Source organism: Pristiophorus japonicus, chromosome 10, assembly GCF_044704955.1.
Source record: "Pristiophorus japonicus isolate sPriJap1 chromosome 10, sPriJap1.hap1, whole genome shotgun sequence".
Taxonomy (NCBI): Eukaryota; Metazoa; Chordata; class Chondrichthyes; family Pristiophoridae; genus Pristiophorus; species Pristiophorus japonicus.
In genome coordinates this window covers 80,495,402-80,517,600 of record NC_091986.1, presented here as the reverse complement: position 1 = coordinate 80,517,600, position 22,199 = coordinate 80,495,402, and the positions used below count along the sequence as shown (strand labels likewise).

The following is a 22,199-nucleotide window of genomic DNA, read 5'->3' as shown; positions in this document are numbered from 1 at the left end:
ACTTACCATCATATCTGCGCCAGCCAACAAGAGGATATCCAGTCTAATCCTACTTACCAGCTCTAGGTCTGTAACCCTGCAGGTTACGGCTTTTTAAGTGCCCATCCAAGCACCTTTTAAATGTGGTGAGAGTTTCTGCATCCACCACCCTTCCAGGTAGTGAGTTCCAGACTCCCACAACCATCTGCATGAAGAAGCCTTCCCTCAAATCCCCTCTGAATTTTCCACCAGCCACCTTAAAACTATGCCTCCTTGTAATTGACCCCTCCACCAAGGGAAATAGGCCCCTGCTATCGACTATATCCAGGCCCCTCAAAATTTTGTACACCTCAATGAGGTCTTCTCTCAAACTCCTCTGTTCTAATGAGAACAAATCCAGCCTATCCAATCTGTCCTCATAACTAAGATTCTCCATTCCATGGAGCATCCTAGTACATCTCCTCTGCATCCGCTCTCGTGCAATCACATCCTTCCTATAATATGGCGACCAGAACTGCACGCAGTACTCCAGCTGTGGCCTAATTATACAACCTAAGCATAACCTCCTAGCTCTTGTATTCTATGCCTCGGCCAATAAAGGCAAACATTCCGTATGCCTTAAACACCAGAACCAGGGGTCACAGTCTGAGGATAAGGGGTAAGCCATTTAGGACCGAGATGAGGAGAAACTTCTTCACCCAGAGAGTGGTGAACCTGTGGAATTCTCTACCACAGAAAGTAGTTGAGGCCAATTCACTAAATATATTCAAAAGGGAGTTAGATGAAGTCCTTACTACTCGGAGGATCAAGGGTTATGGCGAGAAAGCAGGAAGGGGGTACTGAAGTTTCATGTTCAGCCATGAACTCATTGAATGGCGGTGCAGGCTAGAAGGGCTGAATGGCCTGCTCCTGCACCTATTTTCTATGTTTCTATGTTTCTATGTTTATCCACCTGGCCTGCTACTTTCAGGGAGAGTGTATGTACACAAGGTTTTGAAGGTGGCAGAACGAGTTGAGAAGGCTATTAAAAAGGCATAAGGGGGCCTTGGCTTTCTAGGTAGTGGCATAGAGTACAAAAGGAAGGATGTTATGCTCAACCTTTATAAAACATTGATTAGGCCTCAGCTGGAGTATTGTGGCCAAATCTGGGTACCACAGTTTAGGAAGGATGTCAAGGCCTGAGAGAGGGCACAGAAGAGATTTACTGGTATGGTTTCTATATGGAGACACTGTTGAAACTGGGGTTGTTCTTTTTGGAGCAGAGAAAGTTAAGGATAATTTAATAGAGGTGTTCAAAATTTTGGAGGGTTTTGATACAGTAAATAAGGAGAAACTGTTTCCACTGGCAAAAGTGATGGTAAGCAGAGAACACAAGTTTACGTTAATTAGCAATAGAACCAGAGGCTACATGAGCAATAAAATTACACAACAAGTTATGATCTGGAATGCACTGCCTGAAAGGGCGGTGGAAGCAAATTCAATCATAACTTTCAAAAGGGAATTGGAGGCATATCTGAAATGGAAAAAAAATCAGGGCTATGGGGAATGGGATTCATTGGCTAGCTCTTTCAAAGAGCTGGATGAATTGCTTCTGTGTTCTATGATTCTAAACATGAAGAGGTTATTTTGGTCGAAGGGTGAAAACAGGCAAGAAAACAGACGCTAAATAGGTGCTGTGCTAATAAGTCTGTTTTTAGCATGCAATTCTGGACCTAATTGCCATAATGATTACCATAATTTGAACTAGCCTGGAGGTGCTAAACTAGAGACACCTGCAGGTTTAGCACTCAAGCAGTGATTGGAAGCAATTTTCGTGGAGCTGTAGATGTGGGCTCCTTGCATCAACTTCCACTGAATGGCCAGAATCTTCCCAGCCCTGCGAGTGCGGCTTTGGAGGTGGGCCAACTGTCAATATGGTTGAGATTGACAGTGGGTCAGGATCCCACTCTAAATCCACCTGTGTTTGTTTCTGACCTGTCAGGATTACGTGCGGATCGCAGACCCGACAGCAAGCGACGGGCCAGTTAATTAAGATAGTTAGGAGGTAGTTGAATGCTACTTAAGAGGATTAAAAGCAGGCACTTACATTCTTACAAACCTTTTGATGGGTTTGCCGTCCCTCGGGGAACACGGCGGGTAAATGTGTCGGATTTTCAGTGACTCTCTATTGCTTTGGCTACTGGACAGCTGCAGAAGTGGTATAACAGCTATCATGTTCACTTTCCAATGTCAGAAGCTGAAACTTTCATGATTTGGAAGAAACTTTTGACCTGTATGCAGTTTGGCAATGAACTCTCTATTCGCTGTCACCTTCTTGGAGCAACCTTTCTCACTATTGACAGATCGCTTCAGTTATCTCAACTGCACCTGTCATCTATTCCAGCAGCATCGGTGCCCTTGAAAAAATCTCACCTTTGTCCTCATAATCCTACCACGATCAGCCCCAACGTCAACATCACTAAATATCACCAACAACAACACCAACCTTCTCCACAATCACCTGATGCTGCACAGGACACAGGGCATCAGCCCTTGACCACATTGCTGCCCGGGAGGCCAGGGATGGCCTCACATGGCCATATTTAATTCATGACGTTGTATACCCTGGCTGCCACATGATGTGTCAGGTTGGCACCACCCCACACCAGCTCCATAAACCATCCCTGCAATGCCTAAGAATTTCTTTCACACTCATCACCATTGTGGGGGTTATGACTATGTCTCATCTTTCACTCTAACTCACTAAGCCACTTCCAAAGATGCCCACAAATCTGTCCAAGAACACAAAGTGCTGAAAGTAAAGATTTCAATGACAACACATCAACATTAACTTTACATGAACACTGGCTAAAGGACCCAAGTGCCTACCCTTGTTTGTTGCTAGTTGGTATGATTGGACAAGGATGAGGGTGATTGTGAGGGGTGGCTAGTGAGATGGGGAAGTGATAATGTAGATAGAGAGAGGGATGAGTGGAGATGCAAGGTTAAGTTTGTACAGGAGTAGAGTAGAGAAGGCAGAATGGTGGGGATGTGATAAGTGGCACAGTAGGATGAGGTTGAGTGTGGCATTGAAAGATTTGCACCATTGCAGCCAGGTCCTCCTGACAACATCCCTGCTTGTGCCCTCCTCTGCAAATGCAGCCAGACTGTGCGGTGTCCTAGGGAGGTCTCTTCCACCCATTAGAAGGGAAGAGGACCTCCCTGTGTGCTGTGACTCCCTCCATGGGAGAGCCTGGGTGCAGCTGTGCACCTCTGTGCAGTGCTGGTCAGTGTTTGCAGCAGCTCAGTGCTGCAGAACACTGACAGAAGAACTGTCAAAAGCAATGTACACATGGTCCCTTTAAGGAAACCGGCTGATGGCACGTCATCAGATGACGTTATCAGTCTGGTTTCCTGTTAATTGGCCAGGAATCCCGCAGGGCGGGCTTAACAAACCACATCCACAGAAGATTTGGTACAGAGGGTGGGATGGAGTCACCAATGCCGGCCACCCCAAACTCGCCACAGGTGGTGAAATTGTGAACCTGGTGTGGAGTGGGTTGGCTGACACAGCAAGTGAGAGGGCGCAGAGGCTCACGGATGTGGCACTGGAGGTCCTGGTGGAGGAGGTCCAGAGGAGGAGGGATTTCCTGTACCCACAGGGGGGAAGGAATCTATCTCACACTCCTGTCCCTCTCTCCTCCTCAACCTCTTCCTCCTCCTCCTCCTCCTCCTCCTCTTGAGGCTCCTGAGCTTGATCCTCTGACACATTTGCTGGTGATAATGGCTGGTCTCTTCATGATTGCCAGATTGTGAAGCATGCAGCAAGTCACCATGAATCTCAAGCCCTCCTTGCCCTCCTGTCCCTTGCTCCTCCAGCATCTGGTGCTGTTCTGCCTGGCCTCATGTCCTCCTCCTATTCCTCATCCAGACCAAGGAGACCTTTAGCAAGATGCTGATGACCAAGCACTCCATTTCTCCTGGTGACTCCTAGAAGGTGTCCAATAAGGTAGAGTAACACAGCACTTGCTCTTTATAGGTTAAATCCTCAGAGAATTTCCAGAACAAATGTTGATAGAGTGCCCATGAAGTCTTGACAAAGTGTCACAGAGAGTCTCCCAATGTGATTCAAAAGTCCTCTTCAAACCTCCAGCAATAAGTGAACCTTTAAGTAGCACTCGAAATGCTCAGCAACCACTAGTTTACTCCATCAGCTGGTCCCTGTTCGGAGAAGGCATTAGGTTAAGTGTTAGCCATTAAAATGCCATGCAGCCTCCTTAATGAGTGCTAGCAGACAGCTTAAGTGGCAATCAGTTGCTTAACGATTCTCTGGGTGGCCGTTCTTAGTGCAACTTTGGCTCCTTTACCAAGATGGCGTCTTGCGCTAAACATGGGCTGAATCGGCATTTCAGCTTAAGACCCCAGCATGGCCACCTCGGAGGCTCATTAGCACCTAATGTATCCAGGGGAAATTGCCCCTAAGTTTCTTGTGCTAGATAAAAGTGTATCCCGTGATCCCCCTCCTGCATGTTCTCCTCCAATCTCATTATCATAATAAAATCCCACAAGTCACTACACTACCCTAACTGTAATAAGCTAGATACTCCTACATGCAACATTGAAATCAGTTATTTCATATGGATACTGGTACAATAATGTGTAAATTTGACAATGAACGACCTGAACCTGATCTACAAAGCATATTTAGAGAAAATGTTCAAGACCTTCTCTGAAAGAGTGTCTGCAAAGATAATGATGGAGCTGCAATCAAATCAACCAGCTGTCAAGACAAGAAGGCATCAAATGTTTACAAATGAGGAAATAGACACTTTTCATCTGGAAACAAACACTCAAAGGAAAATAAAGAATGTTATATCTGCACTGAAGATTTAATGACCAACATCCTACAGGAAGGCATGAAGTAAGATCTGCCCTGATGAACTAAAGCAAATCATTAGAAAATTCTCCGTAGGCGTAAAAAATAATGGAAAGAATATGAACCAGTTACAAATGGACCAACCTTTCAAACTGTTAAAGACAGGGAAACTATAATTATTCCCTTTTCACTATCCTGCATTTCACCAAGCCAGAGAGTTTTTCAAATCAACACAGAACTTAGAAAACAGCAGAAAACAAAAACTATTAAAAACAGAATTGAAGGATCAAAAGAACTATTATAGAGGAGCTGACTGACAAAATATTTTAAAAAACTCAATGGGAAAACAACTGATAGGATCAGAGTTTAAAATCAGCCATCATGTGTTTGCTACTCCCTAATGAGAAAGTCTTCAGAGGACGCAAGTAGTGTGATCTAAAGTTGGAAAATATAGAACCGTCTCTCTTCTCTAACTTCAAGACACTCAGAAAGCAGAGCTTTTGAAAAAGAGACAGTTTGTGATACACAACAATCATAATGTGCCTGCTGGTATCATGTTGCACATAGACTTTCATCCATGGTGATACCCCTTAGGGATAAACCACAGTAACTCACGCTGGCCAGGAGCATTCAGGTGGACTTCTATGAGATAGGTAACAAGTTAAATACAATGGATAAAACCAACCTGCAAAGTAAAAAGAGGACTAATCAATCTACTAAGGAGCATTCTGTTAAAAAAGAAAGGATGGATTTTAACATTATTCTGCAATCAAATTATTCAGATCACTCTTACAAATTACTGTACCGAGATCAACAACAAAAGATATCTGTAGATAAAGATATACTGTAGATAAAGTATATCAAAAGATATTCTTTAGGAAACATTTGAAAAATCTTTCCAGAATCTAAATTCGCACAATATCAGTAACCCACAATGCAAATCATGCTTAGTAACATTTCCAAAGGCAATTTCAACATCCATAAACATCAAAATCTCACTACATCTACCAACCTCTTAATCAAAATATAAGAAAAGGGATTTTGTAATTGAATCAAACTCCAATGCTTCAGATGAAAGCACTGAGAATGCTATTAGCATCTTGTGTGAAGGATTACAAATAATTGTACTTTCTATTATCAAAACTGTTAATTTTTTGGTGTCAATAATGTTGCATTAGAACATTTTAAAATATAAACCAGTCACTGGGTAGAACTGTGTGTTTAGGTTAGCACACTTTCCTTTCACTTCTGGGACTTGGCTGTGGATCTTCCAACCATTGATCAAGTTCATGGGTTGAAAGTCTCTTTTTGTCTGCTGCAAGACCCAAAATGAAATAAGCTGGAGGTTACCTCAACCCATTAGTTAATAAAGCAGAAATAATTCAGGACACTAAATTGGTATCTCATTCAGATAAGCCATATGGGCATCAGGCGATGTGGGATCTGGCATTGTCACACTAGTGCAGTAAAGGGTAGCCTGCAAGGTCACGTTAGCAAAATCAAAATAATGATTTGCTTGCCAGCACTTAGCAGGACACACTTTTAAAAAACATTTTAAAGTCATTCATAAAAAGATTTTTATTGGATTATTTTAATATGTTTATATTAGTAAAGATCAACAAAAATATTTTTACAAATATCCATGTTATTTGATTGAATTGTCAGGGGTGAATTTCAATGCAGTCCTGAATTGGTTTTAGATATACAAGGTACTATCTAATGAGGGGTTAAGAGTTGTGCATGTCCCCATGATGCATTAGCGTGAGTTTGGCTGCACAGGTGACGTCTTCCATTGTAATGAGGAATAATAAATGTGAGACATAATTGGTGCAATATTGCAATAAATATCTTGTACAAACATTGTAATGTTACATGTCCACACTGACCCAGGGCCATGTGTATATATCCGTAATTCATCCTGACTGATCCATTGTTCTTTATATATACTGGATATTACTTCGTACTTTACATCTAATATAGTATGTCGTGACTAAAATTCCAACTCAGATTCCCTGCAGAGGATGACTTTGACTGCTGTCTGCCAGGTTGTCTGAGGAATGAAAAGAAAATTGACAGAGGAGTGAGCGTTCTTGCATAGTTTAAATGCAACCCGTGGGGGAAGGTTTTCTCTGTGTGCTATATGTAATGGAATTGTAAACCTATTTATAAAGATAATTTTTATGATTTCATTAGCCATAACGCACAGAAGAAAACTTCCACAGTCAATCAATCAAGCAGTGGCAACGATGGCATTCATTGGCATGGTTGCCATCTGACCTCATTCCATCCTCCTAATAAAGAAAATACGGACCTGAAGGAAGAAGGTGACAGAAAAAGGGACAAAAATATCCAGAGTTTTAAAAAATGACATATTATACCATGCCTGATGCTGTCTATCTTACAAATCTTTAATGTGTCATGCACTATAATTGATTCACTTGTAAGTAACTGAATCTGACAGTTCTAGAGCGAGACAGGGAGTATTAAGAACTAATACAGATGACAGTAAAATTATCTTTTCTTGGAATAATGCGCATTTAGTATAACATTAATTTACAACAAAATTACAAGTATAATAATGCTGAATATTTACATAGACTAAGCATGCATTCCTTATCTCACAAAGTCTCTATCTATATCTGTTACCTGAAGATGCTTTTGGTGCTTTAGACTGTTTATTAATTCATAGCACTGAATGTTCCAGTTGGTGTATAATAATCATGTCTAGGTTAGTAGTAAGGATTGAATGGTCTCTAAGCAATGATATAATTTCATTCATTGCTGATATTTAATATTACATTTATAACATAATAGGTAAACTAAGATATATTTCTTAGGGGTCTGGAACTCGCTGCCTGAAAGGGTGGTAGAGACAGACATCCTCATCGCATTTAAAATGTACTTGGATATGTACTTGAAGTGCCGTAACCTACAAGGCTACAGACCAAGAGCTGGAAAGTGGGATTAGGCTGGATAGCTCTTTTTCGACCGGTGCAAACATGATGGTCCAAATAGCCTCCTTCTGTGCCATAAATTTCTATAGTTTTATATTTCTGCATGTGTTTTGATTCTGATGTCATTATAACAGGGTATGAGAATGATTTAAAAAAATGTAGCCATAGAAATTTATCACCACTACAAAAGCTGCCGGTGCCACCGCGGCTGGGTATTAACGGCCATCGAAAATGGTGGCACTGGTAGGACCCAAGAGTTGACGCTGCGGACTAATTAATATTAGCCTAGCATTTAACTCACAGGGCACCGTCGTTCTGGTGGCGTTGGTCCTGGCAGCAGGGCTTAATGCAGCGTGGCTGAAATGTAGTTGCAGCTGGAACAGGGGGAACCAGTGGATGTGGTGTATTTGGATTTCCAGAAGACATTCGATAAGGTGCCACATAAAAGGTTACTGCACAAGATAAAAGTTCACAGGGTTGGGGATAATGTAATAACATGGATAACGGATTGGCTAACTAACAGAAAACAAAGAGTGGGCATAAATGGGTCATTTTCCGGTTGACAAACAGTAACTAGTGGGGTGCCACAGAGATCGGTGCTGGGGCCTCAACTATTTACAATCTATATTAATGACTTGGATGAAGGGACCGAGTGTAATGTAGCCAAGTTTGATGATGATACAAAGATGGGTGGGAAAGCAAATTGTGAGGAGGACACAAAAAAATCTGCAAAGGGATACAGACAGGCTAAGTGAGTGGGCAAACATTTGGCAGATGGAGTATAATGTGGGAACATGTGAGGTTATCCACTTTAGCAGAAGTAATAGAAAAACAAATTCTAATTTAAATGCAGAAAAATTGCAAAGTGCTGCAGTACAGAGAGACCTGGGGGTCCTTGTGCATGAAACACAAAAAGTTAATATGCAGGTACAGCAAGTAATCAGGAAGGCAAATGGAATGTTGGCCTTTATTGCAAGGGGAATGGAGTATAAAAACAGATAAGTCCTGCTACAACTGTACAGGGTATTGGTGAGGCCACACCTGGAATGCTGCGTACAGTTTTGGTCTCCATATTTAAGGAAGGATAGACTTGCATTGGAGGCTGTTCAGAGAAGGTTCACTAGGTTGATTCCGGAGATGAGGGGTTGACTTATGAAGGTAGGTTGGGCCTATACTCATTGGAGTTCAGAAGAATGAGAGGTGATCTTATCGAAACCTATAACATAATGAGGGGGCTCGACAAGGTGGATGCAGAGAGGATATGGAAACTAAAACTAGGCGACATAGTCTCAGAATAAGGGGCCGCCAATTAAAACTGAGATGAGAAGGAATTTCTTCTATCAGAGGGTTGTAAATCTATGGAATTCTCTGCCCCAGAGAGCTGTGGAGACTGGGTCATTGAATATATTTAAGGCAGTGATAATCAGATTTTTGAGTGATAAGGGAATAAAGGGTTATGGGGAGCGGACAAGGAAGTGATCAGATCAGCCATGCTCTTATTAAATGGCGGAGCAGGATCGAGGTGCCAAATGTCCTCCTCCTGCTCCTATTTATGTTCTTATGTTCTTAACAGCCTCACTGAATGTGACTCAGAAAGCATTGTCGGTTTCTTAAAGGGGCAATGCCTTCTGAAATGAAAAAAATTAAAATGATGTAAAAAAATATGCAGCTTTAGCCCTTACAGCTCAACTACCTCCGGAAAATAAATTAACATTAAAAAGAATTCCCAAATGGGAATCTTCAGCTCGTAAAGCTGAATTCCTTTTCACACCTAAAAAAAAATGGGAAAAGTGCTTCAACACTAACACAAATGGCTCATCGTGCCAGGGAAGGGGCACCCAGGGTTTCACACACAGTACTCCAGCTTTCTGCAGGGGGTCAACACTGCAAGACACACCCTGTACCCACAGGGGCCAGGAGGCCCTTCAGGAGGTATGATGTGGTCCACATCACCGAGACTGTCACTACAAGCAGTGCCACCACCATGGCCTAGCTCTATTGCCCAAAGAAGCTTTATGACCTCAGACCAGTGGTAAAGGTCAGTGAATGCATCTTCAAAAGCCGTCTCCTACCAACTGCACCACTAGCCTCACATACTGCTCAATGCATGATTCCCCGCAATCACACACCTATCAACAATCTGTACCAGACACAAGGCACACCTCCCATTCCTAGCTTCACCTCATCCCCTTGGAGCAGACGGTGTGGGCCATACTTGGCAGGGGAATGACTGAGCCTTGGCCAGCGGTGAGACTGAAAAAATACAAGATGCTGGTATCCTCATACGTTATCCTCCTTCTGGCATGCACCTCATACTTTCCTGCCCTCCTGTCACCACAATCCAACGCTTATACCTTCCTCATGTCACACATCCAAGAATTGCAGCCTGCCCAGCCAGTGGTTGACCAATAAGAGGGCGAGGAGAGTAAAGAAGAAAAGGAGGGAGAGGAGAGGGATGAAGATGAAGAGGAAGAAACACCATCACTTGATTTGACACTCCCAGTCACCAGCTCCTCAAGGTCGACCAGCAAGGACATTTGCAGTATCCCCCACAGAAAGTCAGCAGCCTTCCACCAGCCATGCTGCAGCCACTGGGGTAGTACTGTGTGACAAGACAGTCACTAAGAGAATGCACAAGGGTGATGACTTAATTTCTTGATGTCATATTGGATGGATAGATGTATAAAGTTGGATTGGAAAGGTTGCTTTGTGGTGGCTTTTATTTCGGGGTTGAGGCCAAGAGGACGCTGTGATGGTCAATAACAAAGGAAAGGTAAGGTCATAGAATCATATCATAGAATCATAGAATGGTACAGCACGGAAGAAGGCCATTTGAACCTGTGGCAGCTCTCTGCAAGAACACTTCAGCGAGTCCCATTGCCCCGTCCTTCCCCCGTCGCACTGTAACTTTTTTCCTTTCAGGTACTTATCCAACTCCTTTTTGAAAGCCATGATTGAGTCTGCCTCTACCACCCTTTAAAGCAGTGCATTCTAGATCCTAACCACTCGCTGCGTAAAAAAGCTTATTCTTATGTCACTTTTGGTTCTTTTGCCAATCACCTTAAATCTGTGTTCTCTGGTTTTCGACCCTTCTGCCAATGGGAATAGTTTCTCACAATTTACTCTATCCAGATACCTCATGATTGTAAACAACTCTATCAAATCTCCTTTCAAGCTTCTCTGCTCTAAGGAGAACAACCCCAGCCTCTCCAGTCTATCCATGTAACTGAAGTTCCTCAACCCCTGGAATCATTCACATAAATCTTTTCTGCACCCTCTCTAAGCCCTGCACCTGCTTCCTAAAGTGTGGTACCCCAAATTGGACAGAAATAAAGGTCTTGAAGAATTCGGGGATTGAACCCAGGACCTCATACATGCGCTATACCATAGAACTATATCCCCACTTGGACAAATGTTGAAAGGGGAGTTGGGATTGTGGTCACTGGTACCCCAGGCAGCTGATTCCATCATGTATCTCCCAGCCAGAAAGGGGCTGTCTGGGTTGCATCCTTCTGGCTTCCTCCCCCACTGCTTCCTCCTCTTCTGCATCTTCCTCTTCCCTCTGCGAGCGGATGTTGTAAATCTGAAATAAAAGCAAAAAATGCTGGAAATACTCAGCAGGTCAGGCAGCAACTTGACCGGAGACATGAACACTATGTCTCTCTCCACAGATGCTGCCTGACCTGCTGAGTATTTCCAACATTTTCTGTCTTCTCAGAGGCCTTCCTTTATCATTTGAGGCTTTGCAATAATCCAGCAAACTTTAAAAACCTTTAACATGTATTGCACCAAGCCACTACTTCAATAAAATATAAAAAATTCAGTCCAAAAGCTTAAATGCAAACTTATCTGAAATATCTGTGTGTCCCTTTAAGAAGTGCTGACAGCATTTCTGTCAGTCTGCTTTTCAGAGCAAGTTTATGACCCAGCACAAAACTCAGCGCATAGGTCCCAGTTTGCAGAGTGTGAAGTTAAGTTGCCATTGCATATTTGCACCGCCAAGGCCAGTGTTGCTATTGGCAGGCGTTAGAGCGGCGGCCACCATTTTTGTCCCAGGAATGCGGTGCAAACGGGTGGCGGTAAGTAGCCCAATTTCTGAGCCTAAGTGTTTGTGTGTGGAACGCTTACAGAAAAGGCTAACGGTACCAATTTTTTTTTTAATATTCATTCTTGGGATGTGGGTGATGCTGGCAAGGCTGACATTTTTTGCCCATTCCTGGTTGCACTGAGATGGTGGCGGTGGGCCTTCTTCAGTGTGGCTTGCCAGGCCACACTGAGTGCCTTGCTAGGCCACTTAAGAGGGCAGTTAAGAGTTCACCATGTAAGTATGGGACAGTGTCAAAGAAGCCAGACTAGGTTTACGACAATCCGACAGCTTCATGGTCACTTTTACTGGTGCCAGCTTTTTATTTTCAGACTTTTTAAACTGAATTCAAATTCTCAAACTGCCATGTGGGGTTTGAACTCAGGTCCAACTGATTTATTAGTCCAGCAGTATAACCCACTACACTGCAGTACTGATATTATATAGCAGTATTCGATCACCATCTTTTAGAGAGCACACATTTAAAATAATCTTACTTATAAATAACATTATTGTTTGCTGATAAATTTGAAAGTATCCCAATAATGTGCTAATTTTACAGATCTCGTCATTTTCAAATATTAATTTTACATGCTATTTCAAGTAAAACTTAAACTATGCCAGTACATTAGAAAGTTGGGTAAGCTACCTCTTTGAAAATTCTGCATTAATAAACGATGTAACTATTTGCACTGCACTTTTTTGACAGACAGGCGACAAGTCCCGCCCCCTTTCAATCTCTCCCCCCGCAACCTTCCCGGCCCGAATCATTTCATGCGCGTGGTGCCGAGAAGCAGAACCTGAGGTTCCGACTCTCTCGCCCCCCCGGCCTGGGGCCGAGAGCAGCTGGAGGGTGCCGATAGCGGTGGTCTTGGGCCCGAAAGCGAGAGAGAGGCGGGGGGGGGGGGGGAGAGAGGCTGGGGGGGAGAGAGGCTGGGGGGAGAGAGAGGCTGGGAGAGAGAGAGAGAGACTGGGGGGTAGAGAGAGGCTGGGGAGGAGAGAGGCTAGGGGGTAGAGAGAGAGAAAGAGAGAGAGAGGCTAGAGGGGAAGAGAGCGGCTGGGGAGGGGTAGAGAGAGGCTGGGGGGAGAGAGAGGCTGGGGAGAGAGAGAGTGAGAAAGAAGCTGGGGGAGAGAGAGAGAAAGAGGCTGGGGGAGAGAGAGGCTCGGGGAGAGAGAGAGAGAGAGAGAGGCTAGAGGGGAAGAGAGGGGCTGGGGAGGGGTAGAGAGAGGCTGGGGGGAGAGAGAGGCTGGGGGAGAGAGAGAGGCTGGCGGGGTAGAGAGAGAGAGAGGCTAGGGGGTGGGAGAGACTGAAGGAGAGAGAGAGTGAGAAAGAGGCTGGGGGAGAGAGAGAAAGGTGCTGGGGAGAGAGAGAGGGAGGCTAGGGGGAGAGAGAAAGGCTGGGGAGAGAGAGAGGCTGGGGGGGAGAGAGAGAGAGAGAAGCTGGGGGGTGGGGGGGGGGAGGTGGAGAGAGAGACATGGGGCGGGGGGGAGGGGGAAGATGGATCACGTTCTTCCAACAAGGGATATCGTTGGAGTGGATGACACTGTCACTATTCACTTCATACCCAATAAACCTGTTAACAATCCATACACAATGCCTGCCCCATCTGTGGTGGGGTGGTGGGGGTGGGAGTGCACTTGCGCTAGGATAAGGCACTTTGGCTGGGGGAGGGATATACTTGGACTGGGATAAGGCACTTCGGCTGTCTTCTGGGGAGTTCTGTCCTCTGTCGCTTCAGGAAGTAAAAGTGGATCGAGTTACAATTTTCAAAAGTCAATGAGACCTTGAGATGGGCGGTTCCAGTTACAGATTCCTGTGAAACTTCAGGGTGTGGCTTATCCTCCAAGGGGACCAATCAGAAACAAAGGATAGAGTATGTTGGCCATTTTTGCAGTACAAATAAGCACATCCATTAGTAAAACAGACTTTCTTTTATGTATGCTGTCTTGACCATAGTAGTTGCTTTACCGCAACACACCGCAAACTGCATTGCTGTCCACTTGGTCCACTGCGATCGCCCGACCCCTGGGGAGATGTCATTTTTATTTTACCTGTTTACTTGGCACTCGTCGCCCGATGTTGTTGGATTAAGAAACGGTGCCAAATCGCCGAGTCAGAGAGGCCAGCAGTGAGGTTGGGACCCAGGGAAGGTACAGCACTGGCCAGCAGGGAGGTCAAGACCCGAGGCCAGCAGTGAGGTCGGGACCCAGGGAAGGTACAGCACGGGCCAGCAGGGAGGTCAAGACCCAGGGAAGGTACAGCACGGGCCAGCAGGGAGGTCAAGATCCGAGGCTAGCAGTGAGGTCAGGACCCAGGGAAGGTACAGCAGCGAGGGCAGGACGCAAGGAAGGTACAGCACGGGCCAGCAGGGAGGTCGAGACCCAGGGAAGGTACAGCACGGGCCAGCAGTGAGGTTGGGATCCAGGAAAGGTACAGCACGGGCCAGCAGTGAGGTCAGGACCCAGGGAAGGTACAACACGGACCAGCAGCAAGGTCAGGACCTGAGGTCAGCAGCAAGGTCGGGAACCAATGACCAAAGAGTGAGCAGCTGGAGAGAGAGCCGAAAAAACAGCGGAGCTTGCACATGGAGAGCAATGTGCTGGAGCATGGGGGGCCTGGGGTACAGTGTCAGTATTTTATGGACTAATTCGCAAGTTACTCCAAAATTAACGTGCTCACCTACACTGTGATCTCTGAAAACCAGAGAGAGAGGACCTGAGGGATGGAGGGGTCAGTAGGAATGTGTGTGTGTGTGTGTGCGTGTACTAGGCCCATGCAGAAAAGCCTGGTCTCCAATCGTCTTGGATCCCCTTGCCCTGTCAAGTTCATGTGGTAGCTGGTATGCAATGGCCACCCCACGTTAAAATAATTCACGCACAGGCATCTTCCACCCTTTAAAATGAAGTTCGGGACCTGGAATATCAGGACCCTCATGGACAATCCACTTGGGCCTGCTTTGCACATAGGTGGTCTGCTCACTTCCCTCTGAATACCAATGACATTTTTAATCTTGGTGAAGGGTCACCTGTCAATGTTGGTTGTTTAATAAAAATTAAGCACTTCAAGAGATGTTTCTGAATCTATAATTTTCTAGTTTAAAAAAAGGGTACCGGAGCATAGTTACATCGCAGCTGGTGTGAAATCTAAGTAACAGGAACTATCTTCCAGGTAGTCATGTATTGTTTGCCAGAATTTTTATTGTCACCATGCATTGATCACAAATTCATGATCATAATCTTACAGCACAGAAGGAGGCCATTCAGCCAATCGTGTCTATGCCGGCTCTTTGAAAAAGCTATCCAATTAATCCCATTTTTCTGCGCTTTCCCCATAGCTCAGCAAATTTTCCTTTGCAAGTATATATTGAATTCCTTTTGGAAAGTTACTATTAAATCTGCTTCCAACCATCCTTTTGCTGCGTTAAAAAAAAATTCTTCTCATCTCTCCTCTGGTTCTTTTGCTAATTATCTTAAATCTATGTCCTCTGGCTATCAACCTTCCTGCCAGCAGAAACAGTTTCTCCCTATCTACTCTATCAAAACTCTTCATAATTTTAAAATATACCATTTTATCCCCATTTACAACAACCAAACATTTAAGGTCTCAAAGAAAATTAATTTATATATCTGAATATTATAGCATTACTGAACATGCCCTTCAACTTTGTTGATCTTGACATTGTACATGTGTGTTAGCATGCTGACGCAGTGATTGATTCAAGTTTTCAGCTGAGTGAACTGCATTCTTGATCTCAAGAAAGGTGGGTTATAAAGAGTCTCCAGAGATTATGCTTTTCATAACCCTTCCAATAAAATTTTTTGGGACCATCGCAATGAAAGCAGCTTCTGCACACAGCACTGTAAATTTTCATCTTCTGAAGCTAACAGAATGGAATTGCATAAGAATAAGAATAAGAATTAGGAACAGGAGTAGGCCATCTAGCCCCTCGAGCCTGCTCCGCCATTCAACAAGATCATGGCTGATCTGGCCGTGGACTCAGCTCCACTTACCTGCCCGCTCCCCGTAACCCTTAATTCCCTTATTGATTAAAAATCTATCTATCTGTGATTTGAATACATTCAATGAGCTAGCCTCCACTGCTTCCTTGGGCAGAGAATTCCACAGATTCACAACCCTCTGGGAGAAGAAATTCCTTCTCAACTCGGTTTTAAATTGGCTCCCCCGTATTTTGAGGCTGTGCCCCCTAGTTCTAGTCTCCCTTACCAGTGGAAACAACCTCTCTGCCTCTATCTTGTCTATCCCTTTCATTATTTTAAATGTTTCTATAAGATCCTCATCCTTCTGAACTCCAATGAGTAAAGACCCAGTCTACTCAATCTATCATCATAAGGTAACCCCTTCATCTCCGGAATCAGCCTAGTGAATCGTCTCTGTACCCTGTCCAAAGCTAGTATATCCTTCCTTAAGTAAGGTAACCAAAACTGCACGCAGTACTCCAGGTGCGGCCTCACCAATACCCTATACAGTTGCAGCAGGACCTCCCTGCTTTTGTACTCCATCCCTCTCGCAATGAAGGCCAACATTCCATTCACCTTCCTGATTACCTGCTGCACCTGCAAACTAACTTTTTGGGATTCATGCACAAGGACCCCCAGGTCCCTCTGCATCGCAGCATGTTGTAATTTCTCCCCATTCAAATAATATTCCCTTTTACTGTTTTTTTCCCCAAGGTGGATGACCTCACACTTTCCGACATTGTATTCCATCTGCCAAACCTTAGCCCATTCGCTTAACCTATCTAAATCTCTTTGCAGCCTCTCTGTGTCCTCTACACAATCTGCTTTCACACTAATCTTTGTGTCATCTGCAAATTTTGTTACACTACACTCTGTCCCCTCTTCCAGGTCATCTATGTATATTGTAAACAGTTGTGGTCCCAGCACCGATCCCTGTGGCACACCACTAACCACCGATTTCCAACCCGAAAAGAACCCATTTATCCCGACTCTCTGCTTTCTGTTAGCCAGCCAATTCTCTATCCATGCTTTACATTTCCTCTGACTCCGCGTACCTTTATCTTCTGCAGTAACCTTTTGTGTGGCACCTTATCGAATGCCTTTTGGAAATCTAAATACACCACATCCATCGGTACACCTCTATCCACCATGCTCGGTGTATCCTCAAAAAATTCCAGTAAATTAGTTAAACATGATTTCCCCTTCATGAATCCATGTTGAGTCTGCTTGATTGCACTATTCCTATCTAAATGTCCCGCTATTTCTTCCTTAATGATAGTTTCAAGCATTTTCCTCACTACAGTTACCTGCCTTTTGTCTGCCCCCTTTTTTAAACAGAGGCGTTACTGTTACTGAGTTACAGGTGTAATGCTGGGAAAGCAACAAAGAACATTCTGTCTACAGAATGCTCGCCGCAGAAGTGAATACAGTAGATTTTCCCCAAAAAAACTTAAATCGTAAATCCTGGCAGTCAATCAAAAAGGTTTTTTCTCCATTTAAATGCTGTTGCAACATGAGGGTAGAAATTACTCTCGAGAATGTTAACAAACCGATGTTTAATTGATTAACGCCTCCGTTTAAGTAGCAGAGTGAGGAATTTGATATGAATGTATTAAGTAGTGATATAATGCCACAAATAGAAATTTTCACACAACCAGGGTGAATTTCCGTAAGTGCTCTCCCGTTCATCCATGCAACCGGTGGAAGAGCAATCACCGGAAAAAGAATCCCAAAGTTTTGAAGGATGAATGGGAGAACCTCCTGCACAAATTCACCTCCTATGATTTTAGCAGCATAATAACCAAAGTACAAACAGAAGTTTAAAAAAAAATTAGTTGTAAGGATTATTCAAATTCCGCAATGTTGTTATTGTAGGTGCATCTTTCCCCAACATTGGCCCGTAATTTGCGGTCAGCAGCAAAGCAAAGGCGCTCGCCCTGTGGCGAGAAGTTTGCCTTTCTCAACATGTAGCGCTCTGCAGTGAGAATTCCCAGCAAAGCGCTGCAGTGACATCAACAAGCTAAGTAGCCAATCGCATTGAAGAATTCTCAGACAGCAAACCAGAAAATGAAAAGCAGCTTTTAGCTGGACTATTAAAAAATGTTACAGAGAGCAAAATAAAGATAGGGACTTTCACATGGGGATAATGTAGAAGCTGAAATATCATGAACAAAATCATATTTTTATCATAATAGCACTCCACAAATATAAAAATTAATTTTCTGGGCCAGGACGATTGTTTAGCAGCAAATACGCTGTTAAAACCCCAGTTACACCTTTTCCAACAAGGCTTAACATTTAACGCTGAAAAGCCCAAGTTTTCTTCAGTTCCACTAATTACACTGCTTACTGGCTATGGGGTTGGGGTTGGGGGAAGGAGTGCGGAGGCTGTCCACAGCACAGCCAGTGTCAGAGCAATGACTGACTGTCTGGATTTCCGCGTTTAGATGCGTATGCGCTAAATTCTGAAGTTGCGGTCCGTTTCAGTGTGGTCATTATTACCCAGTGCAAAATCCAGGCCATTGTCTTAATTCCCATTTTGGAACCAAAGCTATTCTATCCCACAGTTCATTTCGTACAGTTCCTCAGTTAATTAAGGACCCACCATTTAGAAAGTGGAGTGGTACAGCTAGTTTGGAGAAACAACATGAAACAAGGGAAGACAAAGGTTTGATCGCGCAACCTGCTGAATTCCCAATCTCACTGCGTTGCTGTGGGAGGTCCAAATCAGACTTCCTAGGACCTACACATGAGTGGGGTGGGGGCTGGTGGAATCAGAAGGAACTGAATTAATCTTTGGGCTGCTTGCAAATGCCTTCCCCCCATTGGCCAGATCAAAGTAGCATTGATGAAGACCTGGGAGCCAGTCAGCTGGATCCCTTCTTATTGCAATGGGGAAAGGTGGGAGGATCATGGTTTAAAAAGTTGCAGAAAAAATGAATCAGGTTGTTATAAAATCCTATACATAAACATTGGAAAAAAATCCTGTCACAATAAAAGTCTTAGGCCACATTGGTGATGTACAGCTCCTATAGAATGTTATGGCAATTTTAGACAGTATTTTGCTTGTCTGATAAATACAGTCAACTTTATCAACTTGTGACACATGGGCTACCAAACCAGTAACTTATTGCCAATTTACCTACACCAATCCGATTGTGTCTCTGACTGAGAAAGACGTATATATTAATTTCACGCAATCGGTATTTTATAACCTTCTGAAATCAGTCAAAATAATTTCTCCTTGACTTAACATCTTAAAAATTGAAGCATGTGGTCATTGGTATAGTATGTTATTTTAATATTAATTTTGCTTGGAAAGGAGTTTCAAAGCAAAAGAAAAAAAGGATATTTCAAAACACTTGCAATACTAAAATGTCTTTCTTGCTTTTCCAGCGAATCATGGAAGGCGAGAGTGGTGCCATGACCTTTGACCCTATGCTGGATCACCAAGGAATCTGTTGTGCTGAGTGCAGACGCAGTTATTCACATTGCCAGCGTATATGTGAACCCCTGGGTGGCTACTATCCCTGGCCTTACAATTATCGAGGATGCCGTGTTGCTTGTAGATTGATCATGCCATGCTCCTGGTGGGTAGGACGCATACTTGGTTTGTTGTAAGCTGCTGAAGAAGTTCTTTTTTTGAAATAAAGTGCTGCCCAATGGCAAATAATTATTGGCTATGAATTTAATAACAGTTATTGTTGGAAAGAATAAGATACAATTCAAAGTAACCCTACCTATTAAAGCACCTCAGTCTACAACAACATCGTTTCTGCAGATGTACTGTTATTTGAGTTTGGTGATAAAATTGAAGTGCTCCAAACCCAATTGTGTAAAGCTAAAATATATTAGGCAAAAGTAGAATTGCATAAGATGATCCTGTTTATTTAGAAAATTGTACAGACATTCGTAATTGTGCAATAAAGCATGCAGCAACATGTTTGTGTGCTTAGATCTTTATTTGTACATATAATATAATCAATTGGCAGTGTATATGTAACGCTAAGATTAAAGAGGCTAATTAATACAATAGAACTAGGTGGCTAAGACTGTTAAATGCATTTTGTTATTAAGCTTCTGGAATTTTCATTCTCTAATTATTAAAGAAGGTACTGCTGCATTGTCATGTGTTATTTTCCAGTTAAATTTAATTTCCTTTGCTGTATGCAGCATAGACATTAAAAAAATTAACACAATTTATTGCAGTTTTTGGTAAATAAAACAAATAAAAGTGTAAGAATATGCCCTATTGAGTGTTGATAACAAAAACAAGCTTGTAATTTTTGTTTTAAAGTCTGCAGTGATGGCAGGATGTGAGTTTGATTTCCCCCTGTATGCTGAGCTCTTGATATCGGCTGCATTGCTATAGATCAGCAAAAAGCAATGGGCAGGGGCTGCCATAAAGGAGGAAGGCAAAATTGGAGCCAGACTGAAAGTTGGGTTGTCCTCAAATGCTTTCCAGCATCCATTTTTGAATGGGATTGGAAGAAACCTGGGAGCAAGCTGTCTACTTACTGCCTACTCATCCACATTCAATGCATGATCCAAATTGGGGATTAAAGTACTGGATTATACCCTCAAAAGGCTAAAACAGTGTATATTTAAAACTGAAAAGTTACATGTTGGATTATAACATCCAACATATCAGATACATTAAAATCACAAGTAAAGATAGGAAACAAATTAGTAACTGCTCCGCTGCTCTGGCTGGTTATGTTGGACAGACAGAGGGAACAGATTACATATTAAGTGAAGAAGGAGAGAAAATAATGAACAAGTAATGTATAAAAAGTAACAGAAATCGGTCTAAACAAAATCACGTTGTGGTATAATAGGGAAGTCCAATAAAATGTTCTTGATTGAACTTACAAGGTTTGATAAGAGGAAGTTTAACAATTAAACTCATAAAATGTTTGAGTATTTTCAATATAACAAGTTAGTCTCCATGCATGGATGTGTGGACAGCTTGCAGCAATTCTTTTTGAAAGGAATCCAAAGTCTAACAAGAGCAAATAAGTGATGCATGGTGAAGTACTTATCAAGCGTTTGTTCCTGATTTCAGTGACAAGAGTGTTCATGGGTGCATGAACAGATGGGAACTGTTGAAGTACAAATCACATTATTTCTTGTGAAAAGTGGAGAGCATTAGATGCAATTAAATGTGAGCTTAAGATTAACAAGGTAGGCAGTTTTAATTTTCTAAATCTGAATGCTAAGATTCAATAGGATGGTCCCACAGTTAGGTAGAGGAAATGTTTATTTTCTCATTTTTACCAATAACTGGTACATAATGGACCCACAAAAGACAACCAGCAATCAAATGCATACCAGCCCAGCCTTACTATAGTGCCAGAGATCTGACAGGCACTCACCATAAAGTATCAAACTAGCTCTCTTCTCTCAATTATGGGTCTTCTCTGAACTGCCGCAGGGCAGAGAATGTTTTGGTGGCACAGTGAAAGTGGAACTCGGTCTATATCAATACCTCTTGTGCTTCAATGCTTCCAAAACAGTAAAATATCAAATTGTCTATCTTAATCTAACACAAATAATAAGAACTCTACCTTTGGCTAACCCCAGGGGTCATGTTGTTCATGTGGTTTGTGTGTGTCTGTATAGAAAGAAGAAGCAGAGCCCTTTTGTTTGTGGTTTGTTCAAATGAATCTTCTTCGGGGGCAAACAATAAATGGCAAGTTTTGAATTTCTTGATGTTAAATCTATTAGACATTGCATTATTTCAATTCCAGGTATTTAAGTACAACAGCATAAAACTCAGCTAAAAACAGATCTCGACAAACTTAATTTCAAATTTCAACCTTGTGAGAGACCCACTTCAAGTATTGTCATAGTCCCAGAAACCTGTGTCCTAACTTCCAAAACGGTGTCAGCTGCCCAAAGGAAAATAAAGCTAGCATTGCAGAATAATTAGTAGTAATACAACAACAGTAATGACGGGGCTGATTCAATGATGGCATGGTCACAGAGTATGACCCTCATGTTCTTGGAGCATTCGTCACTGAATCAGGCAATTCGGTCCAAATGCTTGACTCGTGCAGTGCCAGTTTCAGCATGCTCAAGATTTTCAGAAGCCTAATTTTAAAATCTTTAGTGCTGCATAAAATACACATTACTGGGACCTTCTGCTCTGGCCTTCAGGAAACTGATTAGGAGTGTGTATACAGTTTAGTATTATGTTTAAAAGTTCTGAGTTTTTTGATTTCCACATAACTGTATCTGCATTATTTTTGTTGCATTACTTGCCACTGCTGTGTGCAGCTCGATTTTTACATTGCAAGATTCCTCTATGATTCAGCTCCATTGCTGAAAGCAGCTGCTTCATTTGCAG

At 42.9% G+C, this 22,199-nt stretch overlaps 1 protein-coding gene across 1 annotated transcript in view; it reads left to right on the top strand.

Annotated features, from left to right (window-relative positions):
• Positions 1-19,791, top strand: part of cnmd (chondromodulin) — a 79,634-nt gene extending 59,843 nt beyond the window's left edge. The window contains exon 7 of the mRNA XM_070891875.1: positions 19,247-19,791. Coding sequence (XP_070747976.1) covers positions 19,247-19,471 — 225 coding nt within the window. The 3' untranslated portion in view covers positions 19,472-19,791. The remainder of the gene's footprint in view (positions 1-19,246) is intronic.
• Positions 19,792-22,199: the final 2,408 nt, after the last annotated feature.